Source organism: Apteryx mantelli, chromosome 2 (genome assembly GCF_036417845.1).
Source record: "Apteryx mantelli isolate bAptMan1 chromosome 2, bAptMan1.hap1, whole genome shotgun sequence".
Classification (NCBI taxonomy): Eukaryota; Metazoa; Chordata; class Aves; order Apterygiformes; family Apterygidae; genus Apteryx; species Apteryx mantelli.
The window spans coordinates 168,919,425-168,933,428 of NC_089979.1; the positions used below are offsets into that span (position 1 = coordinate 168,919,425).

Consider the following 14,004-nt stretch of genomic DNA (forward strand, 5'->3'; position numbering starts at 1 on the left):
AAGGCCACGGTCAGACAACAACAGCAGAAGTAACTGCAGTGTTTTATCTCCCAACCTTCGCACGTTGCTGCTCTTCTGTCAGTGGGGTAGAAGCTGGGACAGTGGGTCATCCAGCCCTGCTCTGCTTTTGTGCGAATTAAGGCAGGTGAATTCAAGCCGCTTCCATGAGCTCTCAGCTGACTTTGCCCTGAAGAGGGGCAGTAACAGGGAGCTAGGGGACAGCCTGAGGACAGCTGATTTCCAAACCTGCCACTGCCAGTTTTGCAGTTACTGTCTAGCCAGGGCCTCAGATACGCTGCAGAAAACGTAAAAGACAGGTTTAGCGGAGCCCAGTTATACCAGCAGATCTATGAAGGTACAAAATGAAATATTTACCTTCCTCTGTCTCTTGCTCAGCAGCTGTCTTTCCTTTCAGCATTCTTGAAATATGGGCAACAGAAGCTTTAACTTTCTTCTTCAGACTTTGCTCCACTGACCGCTCTGCTGAATGAGATCTGCCGTAGGGTTTAAAGAGTCCTGGCTTGCTGTAGGAGCTTTTCTGCTTACCGCTCGGCTCCTTTTGGGAGCTGTACATTTCCTTATGACTCTCTGACCCTTTCCCCATGGCTAAGAGGTTAGTTGCCTTTGAATTCTCAGATAGTTTCAAATGGTTTTGCTTGTTCCTCTCGTCTGCCTCTTCTCTGATGCACAGTCTTTTATCCTGATGCAAATGTCCTGCAGGAGGTGACCTTGCCCTTTCACTAAAAGGTATAAATCGCCTGCCAGTTGCTTTGGGTGGAGGCTTCCTAAAGTTCATAAATTCAAATGGAAAATAGACAATGTCATACAAATCCGAGAAATTCAAATAGGCGGGCTCTACCTCTGATATGTCAAGTTTTGGAGTTCCACTGCCAAGACTGGGTGCTTCATCTGACAGATCTTTGATTTTCACTAAAGACACTTCTGGCTGTTTACCAGTGTCTTTGTTCACGGACACTTGACTGGCTTTTTTTCCAGAATCCAAGCTATCAGTCTGGGAAATGCTTACTTGTTCAGAACTGGGGCTTTCAAACGCTAAGTCCTCCAGATGCTCACATTCATGAGGAGCCATTTGTGTTTCCTGTCCTTTCAGTAAATCTGACTCCTCATGCACAGCAAGGTAGGGTTCTGTGATATCATCCAGCTCAGAGACTTCTCCTCCTCTACTGCTTTGACCAGAAGGAAAGGGACTTTCCATGGGTGCTTGGCCACCAGGCTCTTTGTAGAACATTTCTGTGGGAGAAGAGATGTGCTTTCTGCATTCCTCCTGAGCAGAAACTGACTCTGCCCAAACATCCATCTCTTCAGACAGCGAAACCATTTCATCCACTAAGCCCTCCAGGGCAGCAGACTCCTCATCACTGTAAAAAGAAGACCTGTGATGTGAGAGCTCCTGACTTTGATTCCCACGGAGCAACGGTGGGACAGGTTTTCTAGCATCAGAGCTTCCACTCCCTGAAGCAGCACCTCTTCCCTCACCATAAACCTTTGGGTGTTCCTCATGTTCTTGCTCATAGACTGAAGTTGGGGCACCTTCTGGCTGCGAAGCAGTTAAAATACCTGGATGCATGCCCTCCAGAGCAGCAGAAGCTTTGCCACTGTGATATGCAGCCTTGTGCTGCTCATATGCCTGACCTTCGGTCTTGGAGAAAGAAGCAGGCATAGGCTGCCCAGCAGTTGGGCTTCCACTTCCTGAGACAACAGATCTCACCTCACTACGAAGTGCTAGCTGTGGATGTTCTTGCTTTTCACTCTCACACACTGAAGGGAGGCGAATATCTTGTGGCGAAACAGTTGCAGCTGGGGGTCTGCCCTCCAGAACAGCAGGCACCGTGCCACTGCTCCGAGAAGCCTTCCAGTGCACAGCTCCCTTGATTTCAGCCTCATGGACCAAAACGGGAACAGCCTCTGCAAGGGCTGAACCTTCGCCCTTCAGAGCAGCAAGCCTCTCCTTGCTATAAGCCGGCCGTTTCCTTGCTGCTTGGTGTGCTCTGTCGGAGATGGAAGTTGGCGTTGGTTTCGGTGGTGGGACTTCCAGGACGACGGGACTCTTTCCCTTCAGAGCTGCTGATGCTGTGCCTACATGAACAGAGGGCCTTTTGTGCACTTGGCCTTCACCATCACTGTCTGATACTGGAGCAATCCCTGCAATCCCTGCTCCTTCATCCTCCAAGACAGCAGATCGCACATCTTTATAGGTCTTCAGCTTCTGGTGAGTATCTTTGTCAGCTGTTTGCAGAGCAGTTCGGAAACCTGGCTCTTTGCTCTCCAAGACAGTAGTTGCTGGAACGCTTTGATCAAAAAGTTCCGGACTTTTGTCCTTACATACTGGAGGTGAATCTGTTTCTGTCTGTGGGCTTGTTAAAACAGCAGGCCTATCGTGCTCCATGAGATGAGACTTAGCGTCACTGTGAGCAGAAGGCTTCTGAAGTGAATGCTGCTGGCTTTTGTCTTTACAGGGTGGAATTGAAGCAGTCCTTTTAATAAGGAAGCTTTCACCTTTTAGATCAGGATGGCTGTCAGTGCTGTCAGCAGAGGGCTTTGACTCCTGCTGCAGATGCACTTCTCCCTTACTTGTGGGGGCTGACTTGGAGGTGGTCGCTGACTGTGGAAGAGCTGAAATGGACTGCTCGCCCCCCTGAAGGGCTGTCTCAGAAGCACTCCCAGGGAGAGATTTAGCCTGAATGCCTTCATGCTTTTGAACTGAGGATGCGGGTATATCTGATCGCTGAGCAGTCAGAATGGGGCTTTTGCCTTCTAAATCATCAGCTTCCTCCTCCATGTGAGCAGCTTTTGACTTCTTAAGTAAATGCTTCCTATTCTCACTCCTATGAGGTGATACTGGAAGTCTCTCTAACCTTTGCACAGTAACAGCTGGGCATCCATTACCCTCACATTGCACGGAAGCAGAGAGTTGTTCTCCTGAACAATCCCTTCTGGTTCTGCTAGCATCCTCTTGCTTTGAAATATCTACAGAACATCCCTTGCCCGGCTCAGCGGAAATGTCGCAGTGGTGACTGCCTTCAGGGCAACTTTCCTGTGATATTGTATCATAGTCTTCTTCCAAAATTTCTTGTTCCAACACTGACCTTGAGGCCCTCAGCCTGTAATCGTCCAGTGAACGGCTTCGGCTAGAACCAGCAATGGCAGGATGCGGTGGTTTCCTTGCAGTGTCAAATGAAGCTGATTTGGTCAAGGGACCAAGGAGACTTTCCCTGTGCCCTCCATCATCAGACTTGCTTTCTTCTTCTTCTTCCAGCTCAAACTGTTCTAGAAGGGGTTCACGGAGACCACTGAGGGGCACTTTTGAATATCCAGCTTTCCGGAAAGTCCTCCTGGCTCTGTCCAAGTGCCTTCTGAGCTCTCTGCCCGGAGAGGAAGAGCCCCGTGCAGGAAGCTCAGCTGCTTGGCTGTAGAAAGTGCTTTTAATGACACTCTCTCTAGGAACACATATAGGTGGTTTTTCTGTCCCATCCCCAACCTTTTCAGTTTTGTCCTTATCAGATAAAAATGTGTCTGTTTTTTCTTTCTGATGTAGATCCAATGTGTCATCTACGGAAATCGTCACTGACGAAGGTTCAGCTGCATTGCTTTTTGGGGACTGCTCTGCTCCTTCATCTCGAATTTTGGGATGGAGTTCCTCCTCTTTCTGTCCTGCGGTACTTGCCATGAGCTCTTTGCTTTCCGTAGGTGATTTGTCCCCCACCTCACTCTTCACTGAAGCATACTTCCTCCTCATGGGTTTTACTGGAGGCACCAAGATTTTGGAGTGCTTCTCTTCACTTGCATGTTTTGGAGGTTCCTGGCTGCTTGGTGCATCAAAGATGGACAAGTGCAGTTCAGGGGTAGAGCCGAAGTGTCTCTTCTTGGGGAAGTGTGAGTTCTCATTGTCTGAAGAGGAACCGCTCGTACTGGAGGAAGTGCTTTCTTCAATAAGATGTCGGGAGATGGCCAGGGAGGTGTTGTCGTGAGTCCTTTCTAGGATTTCTGGAATGGATCGCATTACCAGGATGGATTTATAGCACATCAGAGACCGCTGAAAAAGCACAACAAAATACAGCACAATCAGATGGAAGCATGGTGTGAGTATGGTAAAAGCAAACATACAAAAATTATCTTCTGCATTCTTGAAGACCACACAGACTAGTTTAATAACACATAGAGTAGGTTTAGGCCTTATTTGCTCTCTGAATCTGCCCCTTCTCTCATTCACAAAGATGAAACTATATTATCTTTAGGGGACATACTTCCTGTTGTGAATGGAGAATCAGGATCCTGCCTGAGATTTTCAAAGAAAATTTGGCCATTCAAAGCAGATGGGAAAAGATGAGACATAACTATCTGAGTTTTAACTGAACACATCAGATGAGAGCCTACTTGGAGTGAACGGCCTTAGTTCCACTGACTGCAGCATGACCTGTAATGACTTAGGCCAACAGAAGACCTGACACACTGGAGGAGGTAGGATTCATCTGCTCTAACTTCTGAGGTATAAGACATCTCAGCTGAAATTGAGCAGCTGGTCTTCCTTCACAGCCAACAGAGAGAAACAGGCATCTTCAGAAGGCAATAAACCTGGTTGTTTTAGACAACTTTCAGGAAAAGAGGAATCTTCTTAGGACCTGTCTATAATTCATTACTGATTACAAGGACAGACTAGGCTAGCTAACATAGACACAACCAGGTATCCTATGGGCACTTTCATTAGGACAGATGATTTTGTCCATGTATGTTCTTCAGTCGTTTTGACTTCAAAATCCTACTTTACACTCTACTGGCATATTTCTGTGAAATCCCTCTGCTCTCATATGAGTACTTATTATAGGAATTAGAAAGGAAACAAAATGCTTAAAAAGAAAAGTGGCACAGTCCATGAACGTCATAAAAATACCAAAAAACAGAAGAAAAGCCAAATTTTCATGACAAGTTTATGGGCGCTCTCTATAAATAACAAGTATCTTGGTAGCACTTACCACATAAGAGGACTTTTATAAACGTTAGCTCATGACCTTACCAGAGTTATCCACAGTAGGCAAAAGGACTGGTGTTATCTGAGGACATCTGATAACTGAGGAGAGTCAAGGACTCTGACAATGACATACTAACTCAGAGAAAGGATTTGCGTGCATGGATATGCGAGTTGCAGCCTTACTCTCACACCAAACTTACAGAAACTTTAAAATGCCAAGATTCAAATCACTGGCACAGAATCCTGTGCCCCGTGCACTGAGAGTTGTGACACACGATCGACTTACCATGACTTTACAAGCTAGTGCATGTCAGCCGAGACACGACCACGCTGGGTCCATGGGTGTGCTGCTAATAGTGTAGAGGGAGGACTCCTAGTCCACTCAGTGGAAGAGGGCTAAGCCAAGGGACATCCAAATGCTTATCATGAGTCAGCTGAACATGGGGTGAGATCCAGCTTGCTCATGAAGGCACTTGTTTGTGTCTACACAGACTTGTCTGCAGGTGAGACAGCCTCCAGAATAGTCAATGGAGAGGTGGCTAATACAGGCACTGAGCTCCTTGGCAGTAGGCATCTGCTTTTGGGTGAGCTGAACCCTTCCAAGGCTCTGCTGACTACACTGGTCTCACTGATGTCAGCAGGACTTTACCCACTTAGCTTACATGTACACACCTAAATGCAGGTGTCTTAGTCCTCTCTCAGCGCCTGCTGGAAGACCTCAGTACACAACCCACGACTGCAGTAAGAGCCTGGATAATCTCCTTCTGCCACATCCATTGACCACTCTGCCCTGGGCTTATTCCTCCTTCAGAGACAACCTGAGAAGATCTCTGCTGCACTCACTGTCCTACCCCAGTAGACTTCAAAAGATGCAAATGTAGTTAAAAAAAAAATACAACTAGAAGGACCAAATAACATAGGTTTAGGTCTACTCACCTGCCACTTGCTCCGAGCCACAATGAATTTGAGCTGCTTGGTATTAATGAAATGAGCTGCATCGAGGGGGAGATTATGCTGTCAAAAATGAAATTAAAAGTAGAATGAGCAAAAAAAAAATTTGATTAAAAAATCCTGACTTCATATCCTGAGAAGTTTTTAGGATTCCCTCACTCTGGAATTGTTTAATTTAGGGAAGTACTCACTTGTTTCATTATAATAGACCAATCCCACAATCCCCTCATAGCTAAACTGAAGACAACATCAAACAGCTTCTCAGCAATAAAAGCAAACCCTGTCCAATACATATGTGAATTCAGTTCATTTTTTTTAAACTCCTTTCCTTCATTAGAGATTCCAGGCATTTGAATATAAACCACAAATTTTCTCTGCAAAGCCACAGTTTCCTCTCAACACAGACGTATTATATCTGCTCATGTCAGTAGGAATCTTTATCTTTTGAAAGGAAAGACATCCTAACAGGAAAACATCGAGGTGTCTTTTACTTCCGGAGAGCCAGGCCTGAGCTTCTGTGTAGGACAGAGGTAGGAGATCAAGAGAAAAAATAAAACAGGAAATGGTTAACAACCAGGGTGCGTAGCCTTGAGAGCTGCCCCTCCAGAGGTCTCCTCCAACCTCAATTATTTGATGATTCTAATAAAGAAGCAGGACAAACTTACCATGAACCACTTGTGGGACAGACAGTCCAAAGCACTAGGCCTGGCTCTGGTAAGAGAAAAGATGATCTTTTAGGAGCAAGGCACTTTAAACCACCACGGCAAGATTCTCCTGAGAGTGCCTGCATTGCGTGGACGCATGCACACACACCTACATCTAGGTATGACTTTTTGCTGCTGTTTTGGAACCAAAAAGCCAGACAGAAAGACTCTTTCAATCCAACGTTTTCTTCCCATGAGGTAGAACAACCCTTCTTTTTCAGTCTTGGAAAGGTTTCTTGCGCTGAGGCTCCCTGCCTGGAAGGATCCCATGGCCCCCTTCGCAGAGAGCCTCTTTAAGGGAGTCAAGAGCAGCCCTAGGAGTGAGCTTGACTCCCCAGGTGACCAGAGCAAAAATAGCTTTGGCACCAGGCAAAAAGGATATAAATGAAATTAAAAGGTGAGCACCTGCATTCCTGCTTTCAAGCCTCCTTCTGCACTTGAAAGTGCTTAACCAATGTGGCTCATATTATTTAATTCCTACAAAACTCCCTCGACTTCAGGTATTTGCTAATGCTCTCCCCACTTCTCCAAAACATTTCAGAAACTCATCTGCCTGGAGGGGCTTGGGAGTAAGGCGATCACCATACTAGAAGCAGACCTGTTTTGGAAACTACAGGCAAGTGTTTTTCACGTAACGAATAAAGAAGAGCTGGAATCAGGGCATAAAGCAGCTCATCTCACTCAGCTTTTCACTTTTTAAAACCACTGCAGCTCCGCTGAGCTCAGGCCTGGCTGCTGAGACACCGTCTTTGCACCCTGTCCGTAGGAAGCACAAAAAGGCACTTACTCGGGGCGCTGCTGTAGGATCCGTTTTATAAAATCCTTTGCGTCTTCACTCAAGTGAACGAAATCAGGAAGGGTCCATGAAATTTCACCGTTCTGGATATTTAGAAGGGTTCCTCTGTCGTTCTCTCCAGCAAATGGAGACTTGCATGTTAGGCTTATTTATTTAACACCATAAAATAAAAACAGATATAGATTTTAGACTCATATTTGCTGTTCAGCTGACTGAAGCACAAATGCTTACACAGAGCTTTAAAATGCCTGAGGGACTCATGCATGGGACACGCAATGCTGGCGAATGGCGCGTTCACCTCCCAAGCATCTTTCAGCCCAGCATGACAAGGCACTTGACCGAATTATTTATTCCTGTTTTGCACGTAAGGAATTAAGGGCTTGATTTTGCACAGCTACCGGAGGATGGTTGCTCGAATGGGCAAGGAGAAGACTGAAGCCAACCCATGAGAGTGGCCGTGAAGTCTCTAAGCAGAGACAATCACCAAAGTCCTTGCCAAACTGGAAAGAGCAAAGGAGAAAACGACAAGAGAAATTGCCCTCGTCGTGGAAGGACTCCATGCGTCACTCACTCCAATCCCTCATTTGAAGGTGCCGGAGGCTCTGACTGATGCGGGACTAAGGGATATTGAATGAGTCTCTCCAAGCAGGTTTATTTACCTTAAGTATGTGATGACTCCAACAGCCCTGAGGAGAAAGGGAACACTGATGTCAGATGTCAGTCACTGCTTCTCCCTCCTTTGCAAACACACAGCCCCCTTTTCCTGCCACTTGCCCATCTTTCAAAGGAAAATAAATCCCCAAAGCTGTTGCTTTAACCCTGGCTTTGTTTTTTTTTTCCCCTTTAGCTGAAATTGCACCTATATAGCATTAAACATTTCACTGTGATCAGAACAGCATTTTTAAAAATTGGTCTCGAGTACTCCTCTGTTTTCAAAGTACACATAAAAGACTTGGAATGTATTTTTGGAGTTTGTTTGGCTTTTTTTTCAAAAAAAAAAAACTCTTAGGAACAGCCTCTCTAGTTGGTGCCTCTGCAACAAAGATCACCTTCTCTAAGATGCTCCTTGGCATTAATTAGCTGTCAGAGTTCAATAACGGTTGATCAGAACAGACAGAAGGAGCTTTAAAGAGCCCTGATGGGTCTTGGATTCCCAATGTTCACTTTCAGTTTCCAGTTGTTACTCTCACTATTCCATTTATCTATGAAATGATAAATGGAGACTGCTTTATTAATTGCACCAGCTTTATCAGCCTACAGCATAATTCAATCATTAATGCCATTTTTATACCTGTAAGAATGTGGTGTATTGCAAACATTATGGATATGATCAGTAGAAATATTTCTGCACAACAGACTCTCTGTACCACACTACAGTAAATTACCCTAAGGCTGAACGCGCATGCAATGCAATGCAATGCCATATTCCTAAGGAAACATCTGTTTTAACCTGGAGGCTTCAAATTCATGCTATTTAGCACAAAATTTATTTTCAAAGATGCCTGTTACCAGATATCAGTCGCTTTTGAGACTGGTGACTGAGAGACGATTTCTGGGGCAACAAACTCTGGAGACCCGTATTTGCTGATCTGAGGCTCATATGGCGTGATCTTCTGAGCAAATCCGAAGTCACAGATCTTGAGGTCTTCCCTTTCAGGATAAACCATGAGGATATTCAGAGGCTATTAAATAAAACAAAAAGGAGGGCAATTGCCCTTGAAAGAGGGCAATCTTTTATGTTGTAAATAAGAATAATTCAAATAAAGAACACACGTTCCCTGACTGAGTGGCTGCTATAAACCAGACGTGCCGCTGCACATTACCTTAATGTCCAAATGAAGGATGTTGTTGTCATGAAGGTACTTGATTCCTTCCAAAATTTGCTTGATATACAATTTGACCTAAAAATTAAATCAATTATTCAACAATTAATCATTAAATAATTAAATAATTAAAATTAAAGAAGGTTCCTGATTCCAGCCATCTTTCATAAGTGTGAGGAAGCAGAGGTTGAACTAGAAATATTTTTAAAATTGGAATGAACTTCTTACATTAGCCCTTGTAGGTGAAATAAAATGTGAACCAAATATTACCGTGCTGAATGAAGCTGTGCCCAGTGTGCAACCACACTATCCTGCTGGAGCCATTTATATATGAGGAAGCCCTTGCTTAAAAAAATAGAAACATGCTAAAAAGAGATACAGAAATTCCCAGCTTTGATGAACCTTACCTTTAGATTTCAGACTCATCTCTGGCTTGATATGAATCAGGCAAACAGACTTAAAAAGCAAATACATTTTAAAACTGTGTTGTAAACCCATTTTTCTTGACCACGTGTAGAGCAAATACAAATAAACCTGAACGAGGTGTGAAGATTCACAGCTCGCTTCAACTCTGACATTCCTCTAGCTTTGACATTTTATAGTGTTAACCGACATTTTCCCAGAGTATTTCTGAAGAAAAATCCATTTTAGCAGTAACTATGGGAGAGCTGGCCACTAGACCTTGGGCCATGCGAAGCCTTTTGCTCTTTGAGCACACAGAATCGTGAAAAACTTTAGAAACGACCATCTCAGCCCTTGGTTTGGAGACTGCAAAGGACCAGACACAAGTAAAGTCACAAGGGGACAGAGCATTATCAAAAAAAAGCCAAGATACAGGAGCTCCAGCTGACAGAGGGCAAGGAAATGGTAATATTGATAGAACAAGTACAGTCTACGTTAGGCTGGATGCAAGGCTGGTGTTCAAAACCTCTGGCTGTTTCTAGTCACTGCCTGAAGACACTCTACTTAGTAATGAAAGCTGCCGGGGATACATTTTAAATATCGACCCTGTTTTGATAGATTATCACTGGTTCATAAAGATATTCCTGATAGTCAAAATGCAGCGGGAAGCTACTCTTTGCAGAAGGAGAAGCAAGGTGGCACCCACCAATTTGGGACTTTGAAAGGAGAGAGAAAGATTACCTCTGCTTCAGTGACAACACCCTTCTTGAACAAACGGTCGAGGAGCTCTTCGCTGGAGCATCTTGCAGTGGCATTAAGGGAAAATGCAGCTACGGTTAAATTCTCACTTGTGTTTTGCATCCATCTCCACCCAACCGAGACAGTTTGAAGTAAGAGTGAGCAGAATTCACAAGGTATCTCAGGCAGCGCGACACGCACATGATCCCTGAAGGCCTCTATTGCAGAAGTGTCCTCGCAGAAGTGCAATGGCATTGGCCTGCTCTAAACTGGTGCTCCCCACAGGCAGGGCATGGTAGGGATGAGACACGTGCTACAACGTACCTGTTGAGTATGGGCTTTTCCCCGGCGCTCACCCAGACTGGATCTCACTGGGACAGAGCCCTTCACTCCCGGACATTTCAGAAAAGAGCTTTGGTGCTTAACAACTCACTCACACTGTGCACACAAGTGCCCGGACTTTTGCTGGAACATGATACTTCAGTGACCGCTGTGACCATAATGCCTGAGGAGCTCACAGAGCCATGCTATGCTGCAATGTGGAGGAAGACTGGGTGTTTGTTCACCTCAGGCAAAAACTAAATATCGTTATTTGTTCAGTTAGTTACCAGCGAGGTCTGCCCAGTACTTCCCAGCCTCCTCAGAAAAGCAGCACAGAAAAGGATACAACTCCAGGATCAAAATCAGGGTTTTCCGTGTTTCAAACTGATCCAGCAGCCTGGTAATTCTATCATGGGACAGGGGGGCAAGAATATCCCTCTCCTGATGTGCTCGAGCCTTCGTTTTGCTTCGCAGAGGTATGAATTTGGCAGCACAGGACACTCTGTTCCCTTTGTGCACAACTCGTTTCACAAAGCTGAAGCAGCCCCTGTGCAAAATCAAAGGACAAGCCCTGCTCAGGCTTGGTTCAAAGCCCTCTGCGCAGCAGCTGCAGACCTTTCCAGGTCCCAGCCTTTGACGGCTGCCTACTGCTCAGGTCTTAAACTCTCCAACACCACAAGCTGATTTTCCTCTGTGCGAGGTGATATTGCCCTCTCCTGGCTGCCTCCAAAACTAAACAACCAACTTCTACGGAGTGAAAAGCTGTTCCAGGTGATGCAGGCTTGCTGCTGGATCCTTGGGATGGACGTGGGGCTTGTACGTACGTCGCCATGGGGCTGTGACGCTGATATCACCCAAGGGTGCAGCTGTGGGTCCATCACAACCCAGAGACCCACTGGAACACGTTTGGTACCAGCAGATAAGGCAGCCTGCTGGTCACAGGGCTGTCCCCGAGTACAGAAGCTGTCTTGCCAGGCTCTAGCTGCTGTTTATTCCCATTGAGGCTGGAAATCAGAGGAGGGGTCAGATGCTGGCCTCATCTGTGCAGGCCACCAGGTATCTGTTATGGTGGGGAACGGGTGCTGCTGTCCCACCAGGCAAATGCAGGTATTCCAAGGAAGCTGCTGGGTTTTCCCAGTGGCAGTACTTAAGGTCCATGTCTTGGGCACCCTTCCCTGGGTACCCTTTGGGTATTGCTTTGCCTAGATAGCATCAGCACTGTTTCACAAGCTGCTCAGAAAGCTGGGACGGGTCCTCCTTACTTTCAGACTCTTTAGACAGCGACTTGCTCTGTACCGAAGCAGCAGCTCAGACGGGCAGTTAGATATTCCCTGCAAGGACGCTATAAAGCTGGAAAATTATTTACCTTCCGATCTCCTGCTTAACCTCATAGAGGGAATGGAGCTTTCTCCGGGTGGCCACTTTCTTCGCTGCTTGGTCTTTCTTAGCTTTGGCAATGAAAGAAAAGGTAAGGATTAATATTCAGATTACAATGCCTTGCAAATAATGCGCAAAACTATCACAGGACAACTTAAGGCAGGGAAAATTATCAGGGTCCTTCTCTAAGCTTCTGCACACAATTAGGTGTAGCTGTTTGATGAAAGAGCCTGCCAACATGGACTTTGGGGCTGTATCTTCATCTGACATACATCAGAAGAGCCATGCTAAAGAGCGGAACACCATCGGAAGTATGGCCCCCCCTTCTGTGGTCCATTGCGTCAGTTCATCATCTAGTCTCGAAAAAAAACCAGCTTATTTCTTCATAGATGTAGTTCATTAGACCATTTACCCTCACGGGATCCTACCATGTTGGTAGCATGCAAATGCCAAGCAGGAATACAGGGGAGATACCATACCAGAAAAAGACTGCAACAGAATATATTTTGCAATGGCACTGAAAGCAACTCATGGAGCTGAAAAAATTAAGTTACCTTCATGTACAATAAGCTCTGCTTTGCACAAAACCTCTCCTCCAGCGTTTTTGGCAACACAGGTATAAACACCACCGTCTTCTGAGACAACATTGTCCAGGACTAAGAAATATGTTGTTCCTTCCTTCACTTGATGGAGCCTGTGGCTGTCTGTCAACAAGGAAGTGCCCTGAGGGAAAGAAATGATATTTTGGCACTGAAAATCAAGACAGAAATAGATGTTCCTTCTCTTCAAGGAATGAGATACACCAGCAGGGCTAAAACACAAACCCTTTAAGCATTTAGGCTAGCAAACCTCAATAATAAAACGCTGGCTGACAAAGTCCCCCACGACTAAATGTTTTTCAGCTTCTACGCTATTCATTAGCATTTTTTGTTTAACATCCCATTCATAGGGAAAAAGGCTTGGGAGAGATCACCAGGGCTGGTTTTCCCTTCAGTTCTCCTAGGCAAGAGGCAGTCAGCCCAGGGGAGCCCAAAGAACATCTGCTTAACTCCTGCCTGGTCTCCAGCTTGTGCTGGCTCGTCTGCTGCTTAATATAGTCATATATGATCTGAAAGGAGGGCGTGCATGACACAATTTACACAGCAGATTATGACAATTTGCAGAAGGATCCTATTAGACTGCCTGAGTGGGAAATAAAATTCCAGATGAAATTTAATACAGATAAATGTAAAGTGACGCTACGTTATTTTCCCGTATGAAATGTTGGGCTCACAGCTGATCCTTATTACACTGGAACAAAATTTTGGGCTACAGTAGCTCCGTGGCAACATCAGCTCAGTGCTTGGTGGTAGTCAGAAGTATACCACAGGTTACAAGTTATTAGGGGAGAAATGAAGAATCAGATTGAAAACATCATCTTGTAAATCCTTGGTTTGCCACGGGTGCTTGATGTGGCAATGCACTTTCTGTAATTGCTTCCACGTGAGGACTGATGGAGCAAGCTGGGACTCTTCAGCCTGGAAGGAAGCTCTATGATACAATACGATATTACAGAGCTCTACAAAATCACAAATAGCCTGGAGAGAGTGGGCAGGGATTAACTGCTTCTGGTGGAAGAACTAAGGGCCACCACGTGAAGCTCGTGGCAGATATGCACAGAACAACCAGAAGGACACAACACATTGTAGATGGATCGAACTCTTTGCCAAAGAAGATTGTACTTGCAAGAAGCTTACGTGGCTCCAAGGGGAGTCTACATAAACATGTGGAAGGGAGCTTCATTGTGGGTCAGTAAATAGATAAAATTCAGCTAGTTCAGGATATCTCTGAGCTGAAAATGTCAGAGATTGGGAGAGCATTAAGAGGGTATATCATATATTCTTGCCTTGTGCTATTCTTTCCTAG

General features: G+C 45.3%; 1 protein-coding gene across 1 annotated transcript in view; it reads right to left on the minus strand.

Annotated features, from left to right (window-relative positions):
• Window positions 1–14,004, minus strand: part of LOC136991351 (obscurin-like) — a 146,012-nt gene that overhangs the window by 9,684 nt on the left and 122,324 nt on the right. Inside the window, 11 exon segments of the mRNA XM_067292218.1 lie at window positions 376–4,054; window positions 5,924–6,001; window positions 6,604–6,649; window positions 7,430–7,582; window positions 8,098–8,124; window positions 8,948–9,120; window positions 9,262–9,339; window positions 10,405–10,465; window positions 11,069–11,269; window positions 12,089–12,170; window positions 12,654–12,822. Of these exon segments, the coding sequence (XP_067148319.1) occupies window positions 376–4,054; window positions 5,924–6,001; window positions 6,604–6,649; window positions 7,430–7,582; window positions 8,098–8,124; window positions 8,948–9,120; window positions 9,262–9,339; window positions 10,405–10,465; window positions 11,069–11,269; window positions 12,089–12,170; window positions 12,654–12,822 (4,747 nt within the window).